General features: G+C 32.5%; 1 protein-coding gene across 3 annotated transcripts in view; it reads left to right on the top strand.

The window, feature by feature from the left end:
- Nucleotides 1–24,723, top strand: part of RAP1GDS1 (Rap1 GTPase-GDP dissociation stimulator 1) — a 129,140-nt gene that overhangs the window by 18,187 nt on the left and 86,230 nt on the right. For all 3 annotated transcript variants that reach the window (XM_033106321.1, XM_033106322.1, XM_033106323.1), the window contains exon 2: nucleotides 10,683–10,790. In XM_033106321.1, coding sequence (XP_032962212.1) covers nucleotides 10,683–10,790 — 108 coding nt within the window. The remainder of the gene's footprint in view (nucleotides 1–10,682; nucleotides 10,791–24,723) is intronic.

Here is a 24,723-nt window from a genome sequence, read left to right on the forward strand (position 1 = left end):
GATTTATTAAATTTTCTCTATAGAGAACAGTATGAGTATTCAGAAGAATTTCCTTTCCTACAAGAATTTCCCATCTAACAGTAGAAATAAACTGAAAGATTTTTATGAATCTGGGACAACTATAAAACTAGCAAAATGAAAAACACACAAAAATAGAAGATTTAGAAGATTATAAAGTTTAATTTTGGAATTCAATCCCTTGACTTATAGTTCAAACTATTTGACATATAGAAGGGGCTGTTTAAATTCAGCTAAGCCTTTATATTTTTATGAACTCTTAAGTTAGTATTCTTTTTTCAAGTGAAGGGGGAAGTAATGTGAGATGCAATTATAATCATCTTATGGAGTGAAAGAGGTGTACCTAGTTAATAGATGTATGCATCTAATTAACTGGCAAATTATCACAGAGGTTTTAGTGTCAGTGCCACCTGGAGACTCATACTGGGAGGGAAGCCCATGTATATGTATGAATAGGTATGACTACATGTTAAAGTACTTAATGAACTAAGATGGAGCATAAAATTTACGAAATTTATTTTGGAGTTCTTTCATCAAATAAAACAGTTTATATGTGTTTATTTTATTTCTTTAAAAGTTACAAATATTTCTAATTCTGTAAGTATTGCCTGAATTGCCCTTGAAAATAAATATTGGAACACATACACTTTGAACAGTTACATTTTTGCTCAGGTATCTCTTTTCCAAGTCAAGTGTGTATGTGTTCACTAAACATTTAGTATGTAGGTAGATTCCTGTTAGACTGTGCTTCTTTGGAACTTAATGTTGGAAACTAATTTAAAGAAAATGGCCCATTTACATTAGCTTCATGTTCCCTTTAATTTTCAAGCTCTTTATTCTGTGACTAAATAGTAATTATGAAGATAATAGTAAATAATTCAATTTTAAATCTTTTTCTAAGTTCTCAGTTTGTTTTTTGTTTTGTTTGGCAGGGGTTGCAGGGATATTGTCTAGTTGATATTTTGATCCCCGGGGATTTGTAGTAGCAGCAGTAGTGATTGAGAGAGTCATGAACTTTTCTACTTAACCTTTTTTAGCTTGCCAAGAAATAGCCCCGTTTCTTCTGGTTTGGGGTTTTGTGTGTGTGTGTGTGTGTGTGTGTGTGTGTTTATAGTATATCTCTTCACCTTCAGAGAGTCATAGAGGATGCAACAATATTACGAGCAGAGGAGAAAGTTTTCTATATTGTATTTTAACCTAAGACAATTAACTTAATTGGCTATGAATTAATAGAGTTTGAAACTATTTTCTCATTTCACCTTGACTTGGAAATGGGTAACGTGATCTGTATTTGCTTATCATATAATTGTATGTGTAGAAAACTCAGGAGACTTGAAAATCACTTTTTAATAATCTCATTAATAAGAGAATGACTAAATATTTAATAAGTATACAAAATAGCTCTTTTCTACTCTAGGCATAAACACCTACACATGGTAATGGGAAAAATTATTCAGTTCTCACTAATGACAAAAATCTTAAAATTTGTTGAAATAAATTTAACAGTAAACCACAAGATCTATATAAAATAGGAAATTTTACTGAGAGACCTAAAACAAGATCAGAACAAAGTTAAATACATACATTTAGTGAAAAGGAACACTTCATAGTGCAAAAATTCAAATTGTTCCAAAATTAAAATATTAATATAATTCCAATTATAAGCCCAGAAGTGTTTTTATTCATTTGTTCATTCATTCACTTTGAAGTGATTAGATGAAATGATATTAAAGATCTCATGGAAGAAAGAAATCTGGGAGAGTAGCTAAAAAGGTTGAAAAAGAGCATACGTGGTAGCAGAACCAGCCTTATCAGAAACCAGGATATTAGATGGAGCCAGTGTAATTACATCGATATGGTGTTAGTATAACAATACACAAAGCTCATTGGAAACAAAAGTGACTTCAGAAACGCATTTCGGTGTATAAGAGACAAAGGTGGTATCATAGTTTAATTCCGTGGGGAAAAGGTAGAGTATTAGAAACTACTCCTGACACAAGAAAATAAAAGTAAACCCTAACCTTAGGCCACATATAATTTTAGTGACTTAAATAAAAACTAAATGAATCATAATATTATAAGAAAACTGAGGCATTTGCTGAATGCTCAAGAGATTCTTAACCATGGATGGAAATCCAGATGCTGTAAAGAAAATAAGGATAAAATACATAAACAAAATCAGTAGATGACTCATAAATTTGGGGAAACAAAGTTACGTAGATGACAGACAAACGGCTAATGCCTCTATCATACAATGTTTGAACACTAGGCAAAGGATGTGAATAAATACTTTACAGGAAAGCAAATCCAAATGGCCAATAAACATGAAGAAATGCTGATATTTATAGTGTTAAAACAATTACATATTACTCTAATAAACCTATCAGTCTATTAGGAAATAGAGAGTGATCTGTATTTTTTAGTCAGGTTACTGGGAAAAGAATACTCTTAACTCATAGCTGGAGGAAAAGTGAAATCTTTTATCTTTTTTGGAAAGCTTTAGGCAACATCTATTAAAATGAAAATAGTCCCATTCCTGGGAGCCTATCTCATAAAACTAAAAGAGCTGTTTACATGTACAAAGCCATTTATTGCACTATTGTTATCAATGGCCAAAATGAAATTACAGCAAAAGAAAGTGAAAATATATGTGTACAGGAATGGTTGAGTAAATTGTAGTGTATCTACACTATGGAACATGTCTCAGTTATTTAAAAGCATGAGTTAAAGCTATCCAGGTTGACTTGCAGTAATTTACAAGAGTTATTAAGAAAATCAAGATGCAAAAATGTGTATTTTATGATCCCATTTTAGTTAAAAACAGGTTCCAAAACTTGATGCATGTATCTACACATGATCATTTGAGTATGGAAAAAAAAGATGAAAGGTTAAGCAACTTAGGTCATTGACATATGAATGGAGAGATTGATATGAGGGAAAACCAAGCAAAAAAGGAGAAGATAGTCTTACATTTATGCATTTTAGTTAAATGTTGTGTGTGGGTGTAAAGAAATTAAATAACATTGAAAAAATAAAATTGAAAATAGTTGTTTGTTTAATGGGTCACAACTAGTGAGCACCATTGAATTCTATTTCATAGTTGTTTGTTGGATGCTTACTGTGTGCAAGCCGATGTGGATGTTGTGAGTGATACAACTATGGCAGAGTTACCAATAGTTACTATATCAGCAATCGTCAACAGTGGTTTATTGCTCATTGTGTGCTAGGGCCTGTTCTAAGAGCATTACATGTGTCACTTCATTTAATTCTCACAACAACCTGATGAGCTAGGTGTCATTATCATCTTCATTTTACATATGAGAAGAGAAAGAAAACAAGAAGGTTGTATGGCTTATACAGTTTAAGTGGTGGAACCAGGAATTGAACCCCAATGGAGTAACTCCAGAGGCTGCACTGTTAATCGTTAAAATACGCTACTTTCTCTGTCCATGAATTACTTGGTTATGGTGAAACAGCAGCAGTATAGAAAACAGTGAAATCAGTGTCATTGCTGAGGTATGAACAAAATATGGGAGCCTAAAAAAGGAAGGAGTTGATCTGACTGCAAGAATACAGAAAATTTCACGTAAGAATCGGTATGTTAGTTGGCTTTTCAGAGTAAGAAGTCATTCTGTAGATGAAGAATGCACAGAAAGACATTTTAGATGGGAAGAATCTGATTAGCACAGTTGTTAAAATGGAGGTTTGTGTAGGAAAAAAGCCAGTAATCTAGTGGGACTGACTCGCACGTTGTGTGAGAAAGTAGTGGGACAGGAGGGCATACTATTGGCTGAGGCTCTTGGTTTTCATGCAAGGTACTCTGGACTATAGGCAATAATAAATCACCGAATATTTTTGAAAGAGTAGTGATATGCTCTGGGAAGAACATGTTTCTGAAGTTTCTAGCCCGGATAAATAGAAACTGGAAAGTTGGATCTAGGTTCTGTAAGATTCTGAAACAATCTTCACGTACTCATTTTAGCATTGTAAGAAAATTAGAGAATTTAAGATGTATTTGAAAAGGAGGAAGGATAATAACCAGAGGAGACTTAAATCTTTTGTTGGTCTTTGAGTTCTCAGCTAGAAGAAATGCATTAAAAGAATAAAACAAATATATAATAAATAAAAGTTTTTTTCTCTCTCACATATAGTATAGTTTAATGGAAGACTCAATAGACTACTTTGTGAAATGTTCTGGGTTTTAGACCTGGTTCAGTACTAAGTCTATAAAGATACATTAAACAAAACAATAAGAGAGAAAACTGGATTACAATATACTGTTATAATTTTTAAATACAATTCTTTCCATTGTCATGCTAGCCAAAATAATTTATTCCTACACTACTAGACAAGCTTTTAAAATAGTTTCATCTGTCAAATACGAAACCATTTAGATAAGTGAAATATAATATTCAGGAGAGATTGTTGTTATTTCCAGCTCCCTAAGCCAGTTGCCTCAAATTGACTTAATGACATTCATTTTGAGATGAATTTGAAATGCTTCCAGTTAATGTATTGGCTACATTCTAGGTGCTCGAAAAGCATGTTAGTATAAAAATAATTTTTCATTTGATTTGGTATGTATAATCATGTTATTAAAGCTTTGCTACTAGGTATTTACATGAAAATTATATTCGCTTCAATGGCAAGAAATTCTTAATCTCTTTTTTAGAGTATTGCTATTATTTAGTGGCTATATATTTAGAAAATATTGAGTGACATTTGAAGGAGGATGAACAGATCTTAGCAGTACTTGTTTCCAGATGAGTTTTATCATCAATAATGGTATAATTGTCAAGAGATATTAAACATCTGTCTGTCTTCCATCCATCTACTAAAGTGACAGAATTAATTACTATTTTAAAGTTTATACTATATTTTTAGATCCGATAACCTTGAAACTAAAAGTACCATTTCTAGATAATACCTGCAAGGAAGAGAAACTCTTAAAATTGGGCTGCCATGCATAGCATAAGGGATTTTAGGACTTGCTCTCTGAACATGACACTGTGTTTATATTCAGACTGGCCCTTTGGGACAGTTTTTGCTCTCAGTCAAGTATATTTTTTTGATGATGGTGATTATCTGAAGCACTTTTATAGTCTCGTTATTTCAATATAAAAATAGGCTTACCCTTTTTCATTATTTTTCTTAGATTGATATTAAGAAAAGAGGAGAACTAATAGCTATAAACTTTTAGGTCTTACCAAAAGTCTTCAATTGTAGTGTACACTTAGACCAGTAAATGGATTTTCTGGCTTATGGAACAGAGAGATTAGAGCATAAAGAGCCTCTGGTACCTAATGGTGAACAGGATTCTAAGAGAAAAGGGGCTTGGTGAGCGTGTTTGAAAGTTCCAGCAGGAAAATACAGCTGTCTTTATATCTTTAACAAGGGCTTCCAAGAGGAAATTCTTGGAATGAGAGCTGGCGTGCTGACTGGGGTCATCAGAAGTTGCAGTCAGATTCTATCTAAATGTAACAAGGCCTAAAAAGTGGCAATTCTTTACATTGATAGGTAGATAGCTGGATAGATAAAGGAAGTTATCTGTCCAGCTGTAAAAAGGAAAGAAGGACAGAAGGAAAGCCAGAATACCATTCTAAGACTCTGCTGGACATGTGTGTGTTATGCAGGAAGAGAAGAGGCTTTGGGCAAGACCAAGGTCCGATGACACTAACGGGCCAGGTAGAGAAGGCCAAGAACAGATGTTTGAAGTTAAGAGAAAGTGTATCAAAAAAGGAAGAAATCTGTTTCTACAAAGATAAACAAGTAAGGGGATTGAGAAAAATCATTTAAGACCTTTGCCAGAGTAATTTTTAGAGACTTTTGGAGGACTTGGTTAGATTGTGGTTTGAAGAGTGATGAAATGGTTAAGTTGGAGACGCAGAATTAATGACCAATTCTATTTTACTTTAACTCTTTGAAGACGTCATATTTTCTTTAACAAGGCCAACTAGAGCATACGCTGTCATATAGGGAAGAGTATTCATTTAAGAAAAAAATTTATTTTGGTTATTAATGCTTCTTAGTACTAGAACCTCTCATGAAAATGATCATTGTATACTTACTGCCCCCCACTACCAGCCAGAAGCTGACACATTTTCTATTAGAAGAATTTCAATGTCTTAAATCATAAGTAAATATAAATGTAGAAATCTAGATTTACATAAAAAATTTGGATGATAAAGATTCAATATTGAGGTACACTGTCATGGTTTGAGGGATATAATACCTTCTGTATTTTACCCAAAAATAATACCCTCTGCATTTTACCCCAAAATAATACCCTCTGTATTTTACCCAAGTTCAGAATCACTGAAGATATAAACAAATGAGTCTTCAGATTGAATTAAAAATAACTGCTTTGAAATTGATAAGGTGTAAAATGAACGACAGGGCTCATTTGTAGTCACAAGGGGACTGCTAATACTTCAACACTGAGTTAGATATATTTACTAATCTTGCACTGGTGCAACTGGACAGCCAAAGATATGGAAGAACAGAGAATTCTTTACTCTTCAAAAAGATTCGGAACCCAAGAGGGGCTGAGCCATGCATATCCAGTTCTTCTTTCTCAATTTCTTAATCAGATAAATCATTCTTCTCCTGTAAAATGGAGGTGGTTGGTGGGCAGTTGCCAACTAAGGAGGCAGAAATGACCAGAAGTGTCACTGTAATAGAATTCCTCCATAAGGAGGCTTGAGGCCAATGGGAAAGGAGTTCCCTCCCCAGTCATTTTATTTACCAACATACTCTTTTAAAATTGAGGTATAATTCACATAAACTAAATGTACAAGATTTAAAATGTACAGTTTGATGAGCTTTGACAAATGTATATACTCATGTAATCACTATTCCAATTAACACAAAGAACATTATAACACTTTATAAACTGATTCACAGTAAGAATTCTTTTAAGTACTAACCTGTTAGTTCATTTAAAATACTTAAAATCATATTAAATTTGTAATAATCATGCTGATAGCTTTGGTTGTCTCTAAATAAAGAATTTAAAAAACTTTCCCTAAAAAGATATCACATCATTAATAGGCATATAATTATTCCCATGGAGAGACTGAATGATTTTTTACTGATTACAAATCTTTTAAAAGTGGAATGTTCTATGTAGTTTTTAGTTATGTACTATATAGTCTTAAATAGTTTAATTGGCTTCACTGATCTCTTCCTATCTTTAAATGTAAGATCCTGTATTTATACTTTTAATAATATAGAAGACATAGAAGGTGCTTAACAGGTAACATTTACCTTCCTTTCCCTATTGCTACACTTGGGCTCTTAAGTTGTATGATACAAAGGATGGTAACTAGACAGCTTTCTGCAAATGAGAAATTCATTCCCTTATTTAGTCAGTTAATGAATACTTACTGTGTACCTCCTATATGCCAAGGGATAGGTATAATGCAGTGACTATACAGTATACATCTGAGGGGGATATATTCCAAGACCACCAGTGGATGCATAAACCAAGGATAGTACTGAACCCTATATATATATTACTATGTTTTTTTCCTATACATGCGTATCTATGATAAAGTTTAATTTATAAAGTAGATATATACAACAGTAACTAATAATGAAATAGAAAATTATAACAATATACTCCAATGTAGTTATATGGATGTGATCTCTCTCAAAACATCTTACTGTACTGTACTCACCTTTTCACTTAAAGGAAGCACTTTATGTCTTCTCTTTGGCATATCTCAGCTTTGGGACAATTATTAAGTAAAATAAGGGTTACTTGAGCACAAAAACACTGTGATGCCATGAAAGTTGATCTGATAACCAAGGTGGCTACTAAGTGACTAATGGACAGGGAGCATACAGTGTGGACAGCTGGACAAAGGGATGATTCATGTCCAGGGTGGGACGGAGTGGGAAGGTGAAAGATTTCATCAGGCTATTCAGAAAAATTGCAGTTTAAAATTTATGAATGGTTTATTTTGGGAATTTTCCATTTAATGTTTTTGGACTGCAGTTGACCATGAGTAAATGAACCGAAAAGTGAAACTGCAGGTAAGGGGGAGACTACTGGAGCTGACAAGGTGCTCCATACAGTATAGTGGCGCAGCATATATGAAAAGTTGAACAAAAAATATAATTACAAATTGTGAATAGTGCCGTGAAGATGAGTGCAGTGATGGAGAATGACCCTGGAGTGTTAAGGAAGAGGAGAAGACTTAGAATGGGCAAGGATGGTCTCTGGAGTGGTGACCTCTAGGCTGAGACTCGAGGAGGGGATGGCAAGAAGGGAGCACTGCGGATGAGAGAGAGGAAAGAATAGAAAAGGCCTAGATGCCAGTATAGGTCGTACTAAATAAGTCCTAACTGCTTTTATTACCTGTTGACTGGTAGTTTTGATAAATTGCTATAATTTGACTAACATTATAAATGTTATTTTTTTCTCAGTGTGGTGATGATTACTTTTTATTACTTTTAGTAATATGAACTTAGATATTACACATTATTTACACTTTATTTCAGAAAAATCAACTAATATCTATTTAATAAGATTTAACAAGCATACCTGACGTACGATGCCGACAAGTTATTTTTAGCTTATAGAGGGATACATATATAGTTTCCTTTTTCTTTAGAAAAAAATAAATTTCTCAAAACTGTCTAGTTCCTCTTAAGGAGATAAGTACTAACTTTGGTTGTGAATGATAACCTGAGAGTTTTAATAAAATGTAGGTATAGGATTACTAGATTAGTCATAGTTTATACTAGAGCATGTGTTAGTGTTTGATGTACATTTTTAAGGCTACATTTTCCTGGGTTAACACAGAAAATAATTTCTCATTTTATAACAGGGGATTGCATTATATGTTTAGAAGTATTATGAGCTGGTAATGCACAAAAGTCTATTAAAATGTATACCTTACTTTGAAGTGAGAAAATGCTTGAAATTCTAATATAAGAGAAGCAATCCTGGGGAATGGGGGGGGGCGGTCCTTAGTATCCTATTCGGCTGTCAATGAAGTCAAAACTATTTGCATAGTACATCATTTGTCTTTTTCACAGTGTTGACATTTGCAGTGACAGTGGTGCAAAAGCAGTTGTGGGTAAAAAAATGGTCTGTGTGAATTAGGGTAGTAGGAGCACCAAACTGTGCTAGTAGTTATGGTATTCTTCACCATCATATGCTTGAAGTGAAAAACACCAGTTTCACTTAAGAATGTCTATGACAAAGCAGGAAGTAAATATTTTTAAAAATCCTAACCTTTATGTACATATTAAAAATATGCTATTTGATGAAATGGTAAGTACCTATAAAACTCTTTCATTACATTGCAAAATCTGGTGGTGGTTTTAATTAAAAGCACTTGTTCAGGTATTTGAGTTGTAAGCTGACTGAGGTACTTTTTGTTAATGGAGTAACATTTTTTTTCAGAAGAACTAACATTTTTCATATTTGGCACACATTTTCTCAGAAATGAATGAAGTTAATTTGTCTTTTAAGAAAAAGAACTGACAGTATTTGTTGCTGGTGATAAAATTGGAGTTTTTAAGAAAAAATTAGAAATTTGGAAGACTTGTATCACCTTGAGCTTGACCACTTCCCATTACTTAAAGAGTCTTTTAATAAGATTAGTGATGATATTAACAAATTACAATTTTAATAGGTTTTTCCTTTCTTAAAATGTGTATATATTTTTTTGGCACCATCTGTATGTGATGAGGCTGAATGTTCTTCATCTACTCAACCAAAACAACAAATTACAAAAGATTGAGTGTAGAACCAGATACAAGAATCCACTTATCTTCTGTTAAGGCAGATATGATGAATATTTGTAGAATAAACCATCCTTTTCAATAAATATTTTTGTTTTTGAAATAGTTATTTTTCATTAAAATATTGTTATCAGATAATAGTTTTATAATTGTTAGATTTAAATGAATTACTAAAATCTTAAAAAGTCTCACTTTTAAATTTTAGTATGTTAAATATCAGTAGAAATAATTGATGTAAAAAAAAAAAACCCTTTGGGATCCTGAATAATTTTTAATAGTGTAAAGAGATTTTGATAATCTGTGGCCTAGAGGAATCCCCATAAATTTAGGAGGAGAGCATAGTTTTATAATCCAAAATGTACATATTTTGGCTTAAAGCAATACTTTGATTTGAAGTGTTTTTCAGTTGGTAGTGTTGAAGTAGGTTTTACAGTTATCTGACTTTGTATTATTTTAATTCTTATTATTCTGAGACTTTTGTAAACCTTCATTGTTATTTTATGTCTTTAAACTACAACAGAGGGAGCATAAAATGAAACAAAATACTATTTGCAAAGTATCCAGTTTTTTTGGTGGACTTTAGTTTTTTTCAGTTAACTATGAGTGGTTTCCTGAACAAGCTAAATAAGGTATAAGAATGCTGAAAAAGATGTTCTGTGACAATCTGTGGAATATTCCTGGTATCTTACATATACAGAATGAATATTTCATATCTGAATTAAATGGATAAAATTTCATTTTAAAAATGTGTAATAGTACCCAGTCCATTGCCATTTTGGAATGCATGTGAAAGTTAACTCAATATAATGAGTTCCCTTTGCCTGTTAGTCGTAACCTTGTGTCATGTAACATATGATGGCCATATGGTTAGTGAGGTTTCTGATTTCTTCTTTTAATTCTATAAACAGATAATCTCAGTGATACCTTGAAGAAGCTGAAGATAACAGCTGTTGACAGAACTGAGGATAGTTTAGAAGGATGCTTGGATTGTCTGCTTCAAGCCCTGGCTCAAAATAGTAAGTTTCATTATATTTACTCAAATGCCAAACAACAAAATCAGCAGTCATTCTGAAATTGGTATGGAGTTTATCACATAACTAGAATTCTTTTGAATTCTATCCCTGAATACTGAAGTTGTTTTACATGTTCTACCCTCCTACCCCGCATATCCACCCCCAAGGTACTGAAAGTCAAGTTGATAAGCAGAAGAAAGGAGGAATTGATTGTTAGTGATGACATTAATACCAGTCCCAGAGAGATGCCGTTATTTTATTCCTAACAGATAAGCGCCATAGTGGTGCTCAACACCTATTTTCTTAATACCTATTCTTCATAAAAAGACTGTGTGTTTATTTGTGGGGAGATTGGGGAGGAGAAACAAAGGGGAGCTCAAAACACTTAAAAAAATTTTTTTATGACCTTTTATGGCCACCTTTTTAATAATTTTATTTTAAAATAATGTGTGTGCTTAGTTTTAATTGGAAAGAATCATTAGCAGTCTTCAAAAATCCCTTAAAATTTAAGTAAGTCTTGATCTTTGGTGGTATGGTAAATAATGCTACAGATGATTATACATGCGACTCATTGACAAACACATTGTATTGCATTTGATCCATCATATTTCTGTTCATTAATTTCTGTATTATGACAGTGAATAGACAGATACAGAATGGTTTTCATTCGTTCCCTTAATTCTGCTTGGTCTTGCTATGGTTTGTACTGCACGTGTTTTTCATTACTCCATCATCTTATCCTGGGACTACTTATGTGGGTGACAAAGAATTCAGGAGAAAGTATACATATTATTAAAAGTTTCAGTTTCAAGCACTCAAGAGATACATGTGTTATTTTTTGTTGTTGTTATTTTTTAGTAAACTGATTAGAAAATCTAGAATAATTGATTATAGCACTTTTCATCATAAAGCACATTTTAAAGCCAGCTTTGAAATTCTTTTTTAGTGATTTTCTTTGCTTTTGAGATTGTAACTCTGTCAGGCTATTTAATCTTAGGAATAACAGAGAAGAGTTGTTTAAAACAGGAATTCAGTAAGAGCTTCTGAATAAGGCTCATGGTGGTAAAGAAAAAGAACAGGAATGGAGAATGTCCAAGGCTGTGTTATCTATTGTAGTAGATACATTTGGTTATTTAAGTCTAAAAATTAAATTAAATTAAAAATTAAGTTCCTTAGTCTTTTCAATATCCCTATTTGGCTATTGACTGCCTTATTGAGGATTACAGATATAAACCATTTCTGTGATCACAGAAACTTCCTTTGGATAGCACTGGTCTAAAGGATTAGAAAGCACCATGTGATGACCTGATTTTCACACATGCCTACATAGGTAGATATACCTAATCACGTAATTAGTCTAAGTAAATTGAGTATCTCAAAAGTTCATTGTTTTTTTTAATAAAGACACATGACTTTATCCAACCAGTCTTGTTTTTTTTTGTTTTTGTTTTCTTTAATTTTATGGGGAATATTGGGGAACATTGTGTTTCTCCAGGGCCCATCAATTTCACGTCATTGTCCTTTAATCTAGTTGTGGAGGGCGCAGCCCACTGACCCATGTGGGAATTGAACCGGCAATTCTGTTGTTCAGAGTTCATGCTGTAACCAACTGAGCCATCCGGCCGCCTCCTCAAGTTCATTTTTTTTTGAAGAGTTGTTTTATTATAACCTTTGTTTTTAACGGCCCAGTTTTTTTTCTCTATTCAGAAAGAAGTAGAATTTTCTAAGTGGACCATTTGTTCAGGAACTAAAGGACTGGCGGAGATGTCCTTGGTGGAGGGTTGCTCAGTCCTCTCCTGGTAGACAGAGAGATGAAGAAGATAAGTGGAAAAAGGAAGCAAAAGGTTATTAACTTTTTAAAGAAGATTGAAGAAATATTGCAAAGTATGTAGTTGTTGGATTAAATTTCAGACCCATTGCAGACTTACTCATTGAACTCATTTATTGAAAATGGTCTTGAAGTTATGTGTCATGAACTACTCAGACTAAATAACTAAAAGATATTAATAAACGCAATAAACTCTACCATTATAGCTGTTGACTCCCCTGGAAGATAATGAAAGGAATGTCTTTTTAAGAATCTATATCAAAATTTGTGTCCTTACGTCTAAGACGATTGACACAAAATATTTGACATAGGAGGAGAGAGTTCATGCAGATGTCCAGTCTTTTACTTAAGAGTGATATCTGTCATTGATGGAGCACCTACTGTGTTCTCAGCACTGGACTTGGGTCTGTTATCTTAATCTTTCCTATATGCTCAAGAGGAGGTATTATCATCACCATTTAAAGGATAAGGAAATATCCTATGACATTACTTGCTTTGCTGTGGCAGAATCAGAGTTTTGATTTAATAAATTACATTCTACGTAAAGTGCAACTTTTTTGCTGAGTTTATAGAATGTGTAAGTGTGTGCAGAAGCTAGGTTTTAATATTGTCTTAAATTTTTGCTTTTTTTTGGAAATGGTTTCAAATTGTTAGTATTAAAGAAGAAGGTTATATAAAAATCTTTTTTTTCCCCTTGAGCTGTAGACTGGTATATTTATTTTATAGGTATTTATTGATATATTTTATAAAATTAGCATCTGGCTTTTAAACAAGAAAAAAGTAAAACTACCAGTAAAGTGTTTATTTTCCATAGTTCTTCCCTGAATAAAGTGATTGTTTCATTGCTATTTTTGTCCTCTTAAAGGTAAAATTATAAAACACTTAACTTAGGTGAATCTGTACTAGTTTTTGTTTTTCTTTTTTAAACAGAGACCCTTTAGTTTCATAATTTTTCCTTAGTGTCAGATGTTTTAACTAGAAATACCGCTGCACCAGAATTGCGCCTCATCAAGAAACAATTCTCCAATCTGAACAAGATAAGATGGTAATGTGTGTCATGGGAATCTAAACTTTAATTTTTATTTTATAATCTACTAAGCTGTCATTAGAAAGGACATTTCTGAAAGGAAAGAAGTTATGCTTTATAAATTTTTATACTGTGAGAATTTAGTATATTCGAATTGTATATTACAAATCATTATAATGTGAAATTAGAATATTTACTTTGATGAAAAGTATTTAGTGTCTAGATCCACATTCCTAACTTTATGTCATAATACTCACCTACCTGTTGAATTCTTATTTCTTAGCCCTTGTTCTTTATTTTGTTCATTATATTAATTTTTGGCTCCCTTCTAGGCTATACTCCTAAGCACAACTATGTACACAAACTGCTAATATCAGTTACTCTATGAAGCTTCTCTAACAGTAAGAATTATGTGTTGTCATTTGCTTTTAGTCTGCTTTATGCCTTTAAAATTTCTGAATAGACTTATCATCAGGTACCAAAGTTATTTCTTTAGTAAGAGACTTTGAAACTTATTATCAACTATTTTTATGTTCAATCTGCAATCACTGAACATGAAAGCCTGGTGCTGTGTAAGTGAAAATGAAAAATTATTTCACTTAATCCTTTCATAGTAATACCTACATTTCACTTTTTTATCCTAAGTTATCAAATGCACCACAGAAGTGACATGTTTCCTTTGCAAGCTGAATTCATTATGTTGCTCACTTCCTTTATATATTTTTTTGTATCATGTGGCTCTTTTAGTTATTGTATTTATTGCCCATGAGGATTTATGAGTGGTGCTAATCATAAATTACCAAAGGTTTAGTTTTTACTAAATAAATGTAGTATTTGAAGAATAGAAGAGACTAGAGAAATATTTAACTAAGACTACATTGACAATTCTTGATGAATTAAGACTCCTGGATTGCCATAGAATAGTGGCGTCCACCTAAATCTTGATTTTTTTCTCACACATTCTCTAAAAATTCATACATATATCAACAAAGAGGTCATGTAAAACCAACTAACCATAACCTATTCCTTCAGCCTACCTAGGAGACAGATTAGGAACTTCAAATTATTCAGTGGAGAAATAAATATACAAATCTAGCCTACTCAGCTTCAGAGCCCATTATTGAGAGTGTTCAGTGAAGACTGCAGTGAGTAACATTTAAAACGTGAGAAGCGAATGGATTGAAGCAGGAGCCCAGGAGTGATAGTACACAGTTACAATTGCCTTTAGAAATAAAAAGACCTACGAGTACTTTGGTGAGAAAATGCTAAGATTTGGTCTTCGATTCTATTAGAACATTGGCTGTTGGGAAATCAAAAGGAAGAGACTTAAAAAGTACATGAGACCCTAGGCAACAGATCAAGGGAGTGCCCATTTGGGGATGAAATTGTTCTCTCTTATGGATTTGATGGTAAAGAGAAAGAAGGAAGCCAGAGGGGGAAATTAAATGTTCTGTAGAAACAAAACTGTAAAATTAGAATACACACTGAATCTCCTTGGTTTAAGTTCAAAAGAGGGAGCTTTTGAACTTAGAAACCTAGCTACTCATCCCAAATGTTTACTTTTACTGCATACAACTCTCATTGCTTAGTAAGCAAAAGAAAAACTATGCACTGAATAGGAAATTGCAGGTGATACACATACAAAGATGCTACAAGAAACAAAGCAGAAAATAAGAGTCAAAACATTTTACCTATTAAAAGTTTTTCTCCTAAACCAACCACACAGCAGTTATTACTAACAAAGCATCATGACCTATATTAAGCATCCTTAAGCCTTTGCAGATACGCAAAGAAAAACCCTCAAGTAAGAAATTCAGAAACTTGGAACCCAAGTGGATATATACCAGGAAGGTGTGAACTAAGAGTTGACTAGAAGAAATTGAAGAAAAAAGCTGGATCATTTTAGAAATTAAAACTAAATTACAAGGTACCAAGGAAGAACAGAATTGACTGAAAATTTAATAAGAAACATTGAGGAAAATGGCTAGACGAATGAAAATAAAGGATCAGAGAGAAATTGATTGATATAGATGGTAGGCAGAAAGATCCAGCTTGCCTATAATTGGAGTCTTTAAGAGGAAAAACAAACAAACAATGAAACAGCTAATATTTAGAGCTAGGAAGACCAGAATTTACACGTTGAAAGGGCCTACCATGTACTTGTAAAAATTGACATGGAATTGTCAACTCAAAGACGTAGTCTAGAAAAATTTTAGGTTTAAAGGTAAAAATAAGTACAAAGGAAAAATCCTCAGGGTCTATATACAAAAAAATCAAGATATATAAAAAGGAAAGAAAAATCAGATTAGCGTCAGACTTCTCAATAGCTATATACAAAATAATTCAGTATTGGAGCAGTATTTTCAGAAAACTCAAGGAATAAGAATTTTATGTAGAGCCAAGGTGCTCAGTGTAGGTATCAAGACTATAAAAAACACTGTTAAACTTGGAAGAACCCACAGAACACTATACTCATTAGCCTTCCAGAGGAATTTTCCAGACTCGTGCTGTCCTATGCAGCATTCATTTTCTTGATAGCTGTTGAACCTTTTGAAATGCGGCTCATCTAAATTTAGATACACTGCAAGTGTAAAATACATTAGAGTTCAAAGACCTAGTACCAAAAAATGAAAAATACCTCATTAAGTTTTTAAAATATTGATTACATATAGAATCTAATTTTTAAAATTTTGTAAAATATTTCTTGATTTCTATTGCAGCTTTATAGGCCATTATCTCTTGAATTGTGGGTGTTGACTGATCAAAGCAGGTTTAAGGGTTGGGCCAACCAGTATGATATGATGGAAAATGCAGCTTAGAAAGAAAATCATCATCGTCACCAATAAAATATAATCGGGTTATTCAGTGTGGAAGAGGACATTTTAAAAATAGAACACTTAAAATAATGAACCTTAAATTTAGTAATATTACTGTAGGTTTAGATTCTAAGAAAGAAGCAGCATATAGGTTCCCAGCTATGTTCTGTGTGCTTAGTCAAAAGCAGAAAGGAGAGTATATCCAAATATATTCATATTTAGGAGTTTGTAGAAAAGGGATCATGGAAAGGCTTGATTGAATCTGATTTAAAGAATGAGAAAGACCATCTTTAAGTCTCTTATAGGACATGAGATTAATAACAGAAGCAAGATATAACTGCGATATTGGGTGCTCTTTGCCCTCTGATATGCTTCTAAGCACTATACTTCATAAGAGGCGAAAAAGAAAAAACTCTCATTATGTGCAGTCTCCAGAAGGAGATAAACCTCCATTGGTATTTGTAGTATGTGATTGAAACACTGGCAGAGGATCTGGGTTTTCTAACATTAGCGAATAAATGTTACTATTTTTTTAAGTTTGCTAAATTTGAAAAACTTATGTTCCTAACAGAGTAAAATAGGTAAGAGAAATGTGATTTGAAGTAATGCTATATGCCAAATATACATTGAAAAAGATCTGCCACCCTCAATATTTGTAGTACCAGTGTTGACTTAACTATCACTGAGGACTATACTTTAAGTTATTGTTGAGGGAGAAGTGATGGGTTCGTGCCGCTGTGTCTTCCTAACATTATTTTCAACAGGTTCCGTGTTAACTGCATTAATAGCTAGCTGTTGGTCTTCTGTGGCCATATATATATGATTGATGTTAACTGCTTCTCCAATCAAGGAAACACTAACCCAGTGTCCTGAATGTGCCTAAGAATACGAGGCTTGTAAATGGGACTTTCAATTGGTATGATTAATTGGAAATGAGTTAAGAAGTATCTGAATAAGAATTATTTTCAACAGAAATCTATAGTTTGGTATTTAAAGGAAAACAGTATAACTAATAATTAGATTACTTAAATTAGCCTGTTTTTAGTGTCTTCGATGTTTGAACCTGATGTTTATTAAAGGTATGGGCAATTATCATACTCCTTTTTATCTCCGATAGCACTTGATCGTCCATGACGATTGTTTCCTCTGGAAAGCTTTCTTACATGATCTAAATGCTTTCATTTTTACCTCTTGTAATTCAGATTTCCTGATTACCCATTTGGCATTGTAAAAGAAAGATTAAAGTTTCACCATTAAGTAGACTTTGGAATCTATAAATGAATCATTTTTCCTAATAGAGGCTCCTACATAAAATATATATATCTTGTTATTATAATTATTTGATTTTATTATGTTCAGTAATTTATTTTGGCACATCGTATAAGGTGAAAATCTAATTTTATTTTTCTCTAGACAGTCAATTTTTCCAGCACCTTGTATCCTTTAGTCTATTCCTTATTGATTGACGATGCTCCTTTTATCAGATAATAACCACTTAATATAATTGGGCGAGTTTGGGGGCTTTATTCTATTCCATTAATCTGTGTCTATTATTGTGTTATAACCATGCTATTTTAACTATAGCAGTTCTGTAGAGGAAGTTTCTCTTTATAAATCTGTCTGTCAAATATTTTTATTTTCATGGACTTGTTGTATCAGAGAAGTTTTAGAAATATTTTGTCACATTGCTGAAAAATCCTGTTGAAATTGGAATAAGCTATAAATTAATTTGGAAAGAACTAAAAACTTCTTAATATTTTGTCTGTCAATCTAAGAACATTTATCTTTTTTCAAGTTTTCTTTTTATGTCTCAGATTGTGTAGTTTGGTTCATATGCTTTCTATACATTCTTCTTTAAAGTATTCCTATGTATTTTACATTTTTTGGTGGTTGTTGCAAATGGATTTTATTCCCATTATGATTTTTAAGTGGTTGTTGTTGGAGATCAACTTATAAAGCTATATTGATTTTTCTATTTTTATTTGTTTCCAACTACCTTCTGAACTCACTTACTAGTTAAAATATATTTTTTAGCTAGTCCTCTTAGGTTTTGCAATCAGAACATATAAAAAGTAGTATTTTTGTTTCCTTTCCCTTGTGATTATAGTTGACTGTTGTGTTGGCTTGAACTTCCAGCAAAATAATAAATAACAGTAATATGAGTAGTATCTTATATTAGCTTCTGATATTATTGGCAGCCCTTCTAATGCTTCATCAATTCAATATAGCACCTCTGATTTAATGTAAAAGTCCTTTTTGTGTTAAGAAAATAGTCTTAATTAAAGAATAATTTTTAAAAAATCAAGAGTGGGTACCTTTAAAACATAAATCCTTAGCCTAATCAATTAATATTAAAAACAGTAAATATCAACCATTTTTTATTATTTTAAGGTTTGTTTATAATAAAATTATTTGGGGGAAGCATTAATACTAGAGGAAGTTTTTTTAAGGACAGAAAGTTCAACATAGTTTTTACTCTCTCAGAGTCAAGGTCATTTAGTCTGTTACTAAGGTTCAGTATAATTTATATCTTCCTCTGTGTTATTCAAGGATGGATATTTACCTAGTGAGAATTAGTACCTAAAGAATAACTAAAATTAATAATATGAATTATATATTTTAGAATGATTATCAAATGGTCCAATAAACACGACAGGATATTTCTTAATTTAGTAATATATAGCCCCCATAGATTCAAAACTACAGTTAGTAAGGCATTAATTTTTCTCCCAGAAAATTATTTGTTTACAATTACAAAGTCATATCATATTAGCCTTCTAATTATGTCTATAGCTATAAATTTAAGTATTTCATGTTTTGTTCATTTGTTTATATTATTCAATCCTGAAAATGTAAACTGATTTTTTATGATTTTTTTTCCACTTTATTTTAATTTAGCTTTACATGGATTCCTCTTAGTGAATTTGTAATGTCATGTGAATTTTGGTATTTCAGGATTTAATGAAATATGAATATAAACTTTTATAAATTAAAAAATTGTTTTAACTACTTGGTGTTAAAGACCATTTTAAAAGTTTGTAACATTTGACTTAGGGGGGAAAAAAAAACACCAGCCAGGAAAGTAGGTAAATGAAGTAAATTTTGGTGGTTTTTTTTGAGGTTTGATTTTGTGTGAATTTTAATTCACACAAATCTATAATTTATCCATTATTTTAAAACTAGGAGAGATATCATACAATGGGAATGTTTTATACTGAGGTAATAAAAGCAAAATTACTTCATTTTTCATTGTTACTTATTGTTTACTGTGATTTTCATTTTTTGAGTTATGAATGTATGTGAATATCAATGACCATCTGCAAAATTGTTGAAATAGGGAAAATAGTCATAATATTAAAGACAAAATAGAGAGTAAAAGATGAATCTTTGCTTGAAGCAGTCAAAGAGAAGAACAGACAAGAAATGGAAAAGGCCCCTAATTAAGAAACACTTTTTAGAAGGACATTAAAAAGAAATTGAAGAAATGTATGCTAAGTCAGAAATATATCTTCCTAACTGAATATAAGATATTATTTTCTATATTCTATACAGTAAATCTTAATGAAAAATACTAAGGCCAAAACTATTATGTGCCATATTCAGTGCTATTCAGTTGAGTCAATACTGCCATGATATGTCATACTGCTTTGGTTAAATGGCAAATGCCTAGTTTAAAGTTAGATTTGGAACATTTTGTATAGTAATGTCACACTTTGTTGAGGTGAAGATTTAGACGGCGCATCTCCCCATCTTCAGGCCTCCTTCATTCATGTATTCAACACTGAGTATTTATTTTGTATGTCCCAAACTGTCTCCTAATAATGGCAGAAATTTAGTCCCTGCCCTCAGAAGCTCATTATTTTGTGTTGGAAACTGAAATGTAAAATTTTAATTTATCATAATAAGTGCTGTAATAGAGAGATGTTCAATGTCTGATAGGAGTACATGTATTTTATTTATTGTCAAATTAAAAGAAATAATCATAAAAGAATAAAAGGCAATAGGAAATTACGAGTCCAGTACTTCAACGTTTTAAAATTATCCTCTTCAGTTGTTGACTGAATTATTTTAAAAATTACAGCTGGCAAACACTATTATATTAGTTTTAGGTACACAACATAGTGAGTAGACACTTATATACCTTATTACATAGCTATCACCATGATGCGTTATATATTTCTAAGTCTAGTAACCAGTACATCGTTATTTTATTACTAACTATACACATACACACACTAGAGAGAGATTTTAAGGAGGTGGCTCACTCAATTACGGAGCCTGGCAAGTCCAAACTCTGCAGGGTGGCCTGGCAGGTTGGAAACCAAGGGAAGAGCTGATGTTGCTGTCAAGATTGAAGGTGATCTGCTAACAGAATTGCCTCTTGCTCTTGGGGAGGGCATGGTGGGGGTGGCTTTGTTTGTTAAGGATGTCAGCCTTTTGTTCCACTCATGCCTTCAGCTGATTTGCTGAGGTCCATGCTCATTGTGGAGGGCAATCTGCTGTACTCAGATTCTGTGGATTTAAATGTTAAATGTTAATCTCATGCAAAATTACCCTCACAGAAACATCCAGAATAATGACCAAATATCTGAGCACCTTGGCCCAGCCAGGTTGACACGTAAAAGTAACTATCACAAATGGAATATCTATTCTACTAACGTATCAAAGTGGATTGTGTGGCATAATAGTTGGAATAACTGGGAATGAGGAATGATGCCATTGGTATCAGTACTTTATACACAAGAATCTATCATTGATTTTACTGAGGTTTTTCATGACCTACTTTTTAACATTCGTGGTGATAAACCCCAAACTGAGGCTCGAAAAGGCAAAGTAATGGCATTTTTTTAATAGAAACATAAGGATTCAAAGTCTAGGTTTTAGCACACAATGTTCTGTGAAGTGAGTTCATTTTAGATGCTTGTAATTTTCATTCCATAGTTAAGTGATACACATCTTTTCTTATTGTACTAAAGGAGCAAACAGAATGTTTTCATTTGGCTCATAACTTAGTTGTAGATTATTCATCTTTCTGATATGTGCATGTGGGAGGGATAACATAAAGGCAAGGTAATTTTCTACAGTGATTTCTGAAGGTTTAAAGAACATTTTTGCATATGTTTGCTTTGAAAAAACAATCTAAGGCTTGATTAGCTTAATGCAAAGTGAAAAGTTTAGTCTCTGCATGAGCTTGTAATTGGAAATTCTACAAAAGATTTTCATTCTTGATGAGACTATTTTTAAAATATAAGGCCATCTTCTTATAAGCTCAGTTCTTTTTTTTCTGTTAGAAGTAATTATAACTACTACAACATCAATAAATGTAACTCAGTTGCTCCAGCTTTAGTATTCTATAACAGTTTATACATTCCTCTATTTGAACTTATTTCAATGTGTATTATTTGTATATTCCTTTTTCATTTATTTAGTTATAAAGTTCTTAAGTGCAGGGCAATTCTATTCAACTAGCATTAATTGGGTATCACCATGAATTAGTAGTTACCTTGCCCTGGATTGTCTGGATAGACAAGTAATAGATACATTTTAAAACAGTATAATACAATATATAATAGTGGTGATTACAAAGTTTTGGAGAAACAGAGCTGGATTCTGAGTTTCAAAGTGTCATAGAAGAACTGACATTTCACTTGGGCCCTGATGGTTAAATAAGTGTTTTACAGATACACCATTCTTCTCCTTTTCCTCAAACTTTGGATAATACCAACCATCTACCTTTTCCACTCTCAATTTTGATAGCCTTCAGCTGCTGGCAAGAAAAAACAAAAACAAAACAGACAAACAAAAACCATCCAGTAGTGTAGAATGTTGCTATTACAAATTTAGGGTCTCTACCCTCAGCTAGTAATGCTTTTACATATTCTTTCTTTGTAGAATATATTTTTCTCCTTTACTGCTTAGAATGTTCTTTATTATCTTTCAAAACTCAGCTCAAATGTTATTTTGTTTATGAAAATTTCCCTGATCTTCTCAGAGCTGTGTTAGGTTATGTACATTGTACATAACCCCCATGATGGTATCAGTCACATTGAGTTGTGATCATTTATTATACTCTTTCTCTTTCTAGACAGCTCTCTGAGGATATGATTTGTATCTTCTTTATCTTATATTCCCAGCATAGTAGGGACCTAGTAAAAATACATTTTCCTTGTATGACCTTATCTACTTCCAAATCTTCAACCACTAAATAGGTTCTAACAACTTGAAAACAATTCAGCATTGTGTGTGAGTATTTGGGGAGGGAGTGAGTTTGATGAGCAGGATCAGGGAATACTGGAGTTTGAAAATACAGTGTACTTTACCCAGGTAATGTAAGGAAGGACCCAAGGATTGTGGTGAGTATTCTAGTGATATTAACAGACTTCATGCTCCATGCTGTTACTTCTACCCCGATAGCTGATTATACACTTGAACCCCAATTCAAGCCACCCTGGGTAAATATCTTACCCAGTCTAGCTTCCATCCTAGTATGGACCTACAAAGGAACGGAGTACAGAAAATCATAATTCTCTGTAAGATATGAGAGTCTAGAATAATGAATGACCAAGAAGATGAGGCAGATGGAAGTCTACACTGGATTCAGTGTCTCTACATTATGTCTGTTGTGGGATTTTATCAAAAATCCTTCACTAAGTTATAAACTTCACGAAGTCACAAACTCCTTCACTAAGTTAAAACTCTTTGAGGCCAAGGTATGTATCTTGTTAGCCATTTGCCTAGCACATTGTAGATACTAAGTATTTAATGCTGAGTCAGTGCATTAAATGAATCCAGTAACTTTCTTTTGAATAGTTATGAAACCTCTCAAAAGTTAACAATGTACTTTAATGTATGGGTAATGATGATACCATGCTCCCTCATTAGCATGTATGTTTCTTAAGGAAAGAAGTTTCTCAATAAATATGGTATACATTTCCTCACAGCTTTCATTTCATGATTTAATGTCTGTTGGTTTACTGATAGGTTTTCAACATAATGTATATTTTAAGAACCATTGTTTAGTTATTGTTTTATCAGCAATAATTAAATTCAACACATATACTTACTCCGTTTTTTGGTAGATTATGGTTTTAGTTTAGGGTTGATGGGTTTTGTTGTTGTACATTGAGAAGAGCTGTTTTGAAAAGTTTATACTTGATTCCCTCTTTTCAGAATGATTCAGTGGAGTTGTAGTGCGAGACATTTTTTTTAATAGAATTACCAGCTTTTTACCAACTGGCTCTTTTGCCATCCATACTCTTGATATCTTCAAACAAAAATAAAGTAGTCATTTATTATCACTTCAAAGTCTTTCATGACTTATTCTGTAACAATTACTATTTCATCTGACAATCTTCTTATTTTTCTTGAAGTGCTTTGGTTTGATATTTCTTCCATTCGTTTCTCAGAATAGGAGTTTATTCTTCAGTCTCCCAAACACACACTTTCTAAAATATTCAATTTTTCTAATAATCTCTTATAGTCAATAATTCCAGTGTCACAGCCTATAACTTAGTCATTCTCCCTGTTAAAAACTTCTACCAAAAGCTTACATAAAATTATTGATTCTTTATCATTTCAGCATTAAGTCATGTGTTCTGAAGTGTTTCGTTTTTTTCTTAACCTTTGGGAAATTAACATCAAATTCATTCTTGATTAATTATATCTGTTTTTTGCTTCCCCGTTCTTAACCCTTTCTTGAGCCTCACTTGATAGCTTTGAATTTCTGTTCTCTAGGATTATACTTGAAAGGAAATTGTAATGTACTTCCACAAAACAAAACTTTTCAGCTTCCACAAAATTTAAAACTTAAGCCAACATGGTTTTACTTGGATTTGCTTTCTCTTTCATTGAGTTTTTTTAATAAAGCAAATTACTACAGATCTTGATCTGTTCTTTGCTGCTTTTATGCTCTGTGTTTCTATAATATTTATTTTCTTTGTTTCTTTACTGTTACTTGAGAGTCTCTGCCCACCCCCGCCTTTTGTTTTTTGTTTTTTGTTTTTAAGCGAAATGAACCTCATCTCCATTCCCTAGGTTGCCAGGTCCATTCACTGAGATTTGTTTAGGCCTAACCCAATCAATACATGGTGTGGCATTCATCTCACCATCTGACCAAACTCAGTAATTCAGATGGTTCAGTTGGTGTGAACCATGCACTTTTGGCCTTTTCTATGTGTGTGTGGGGAGGTGTGGAGAGAGAAAAGGTGTCTGTGATGCTTGCCTACAATACTTAGAATTTAAGCCATTTTTCTACCATGATATGAA

Source organism: Rhinolophus ferrumequinum, chromosome 5, assembly GCF_004115265.2.
Source record: "Rhinolophus ferrumequinum isolate MPI-CBG mRhiFer1 chromosome 5, mRhiFer1_v1.p, whole genome shotgun sequence".
NCBI classification, from domain to species: Eukaryota; Metazoa; Chordata; class Mammalia; order Chiroptera; family Rhinolophidae; genus Rhinolophus; species Rhinolophus ferrumequinum.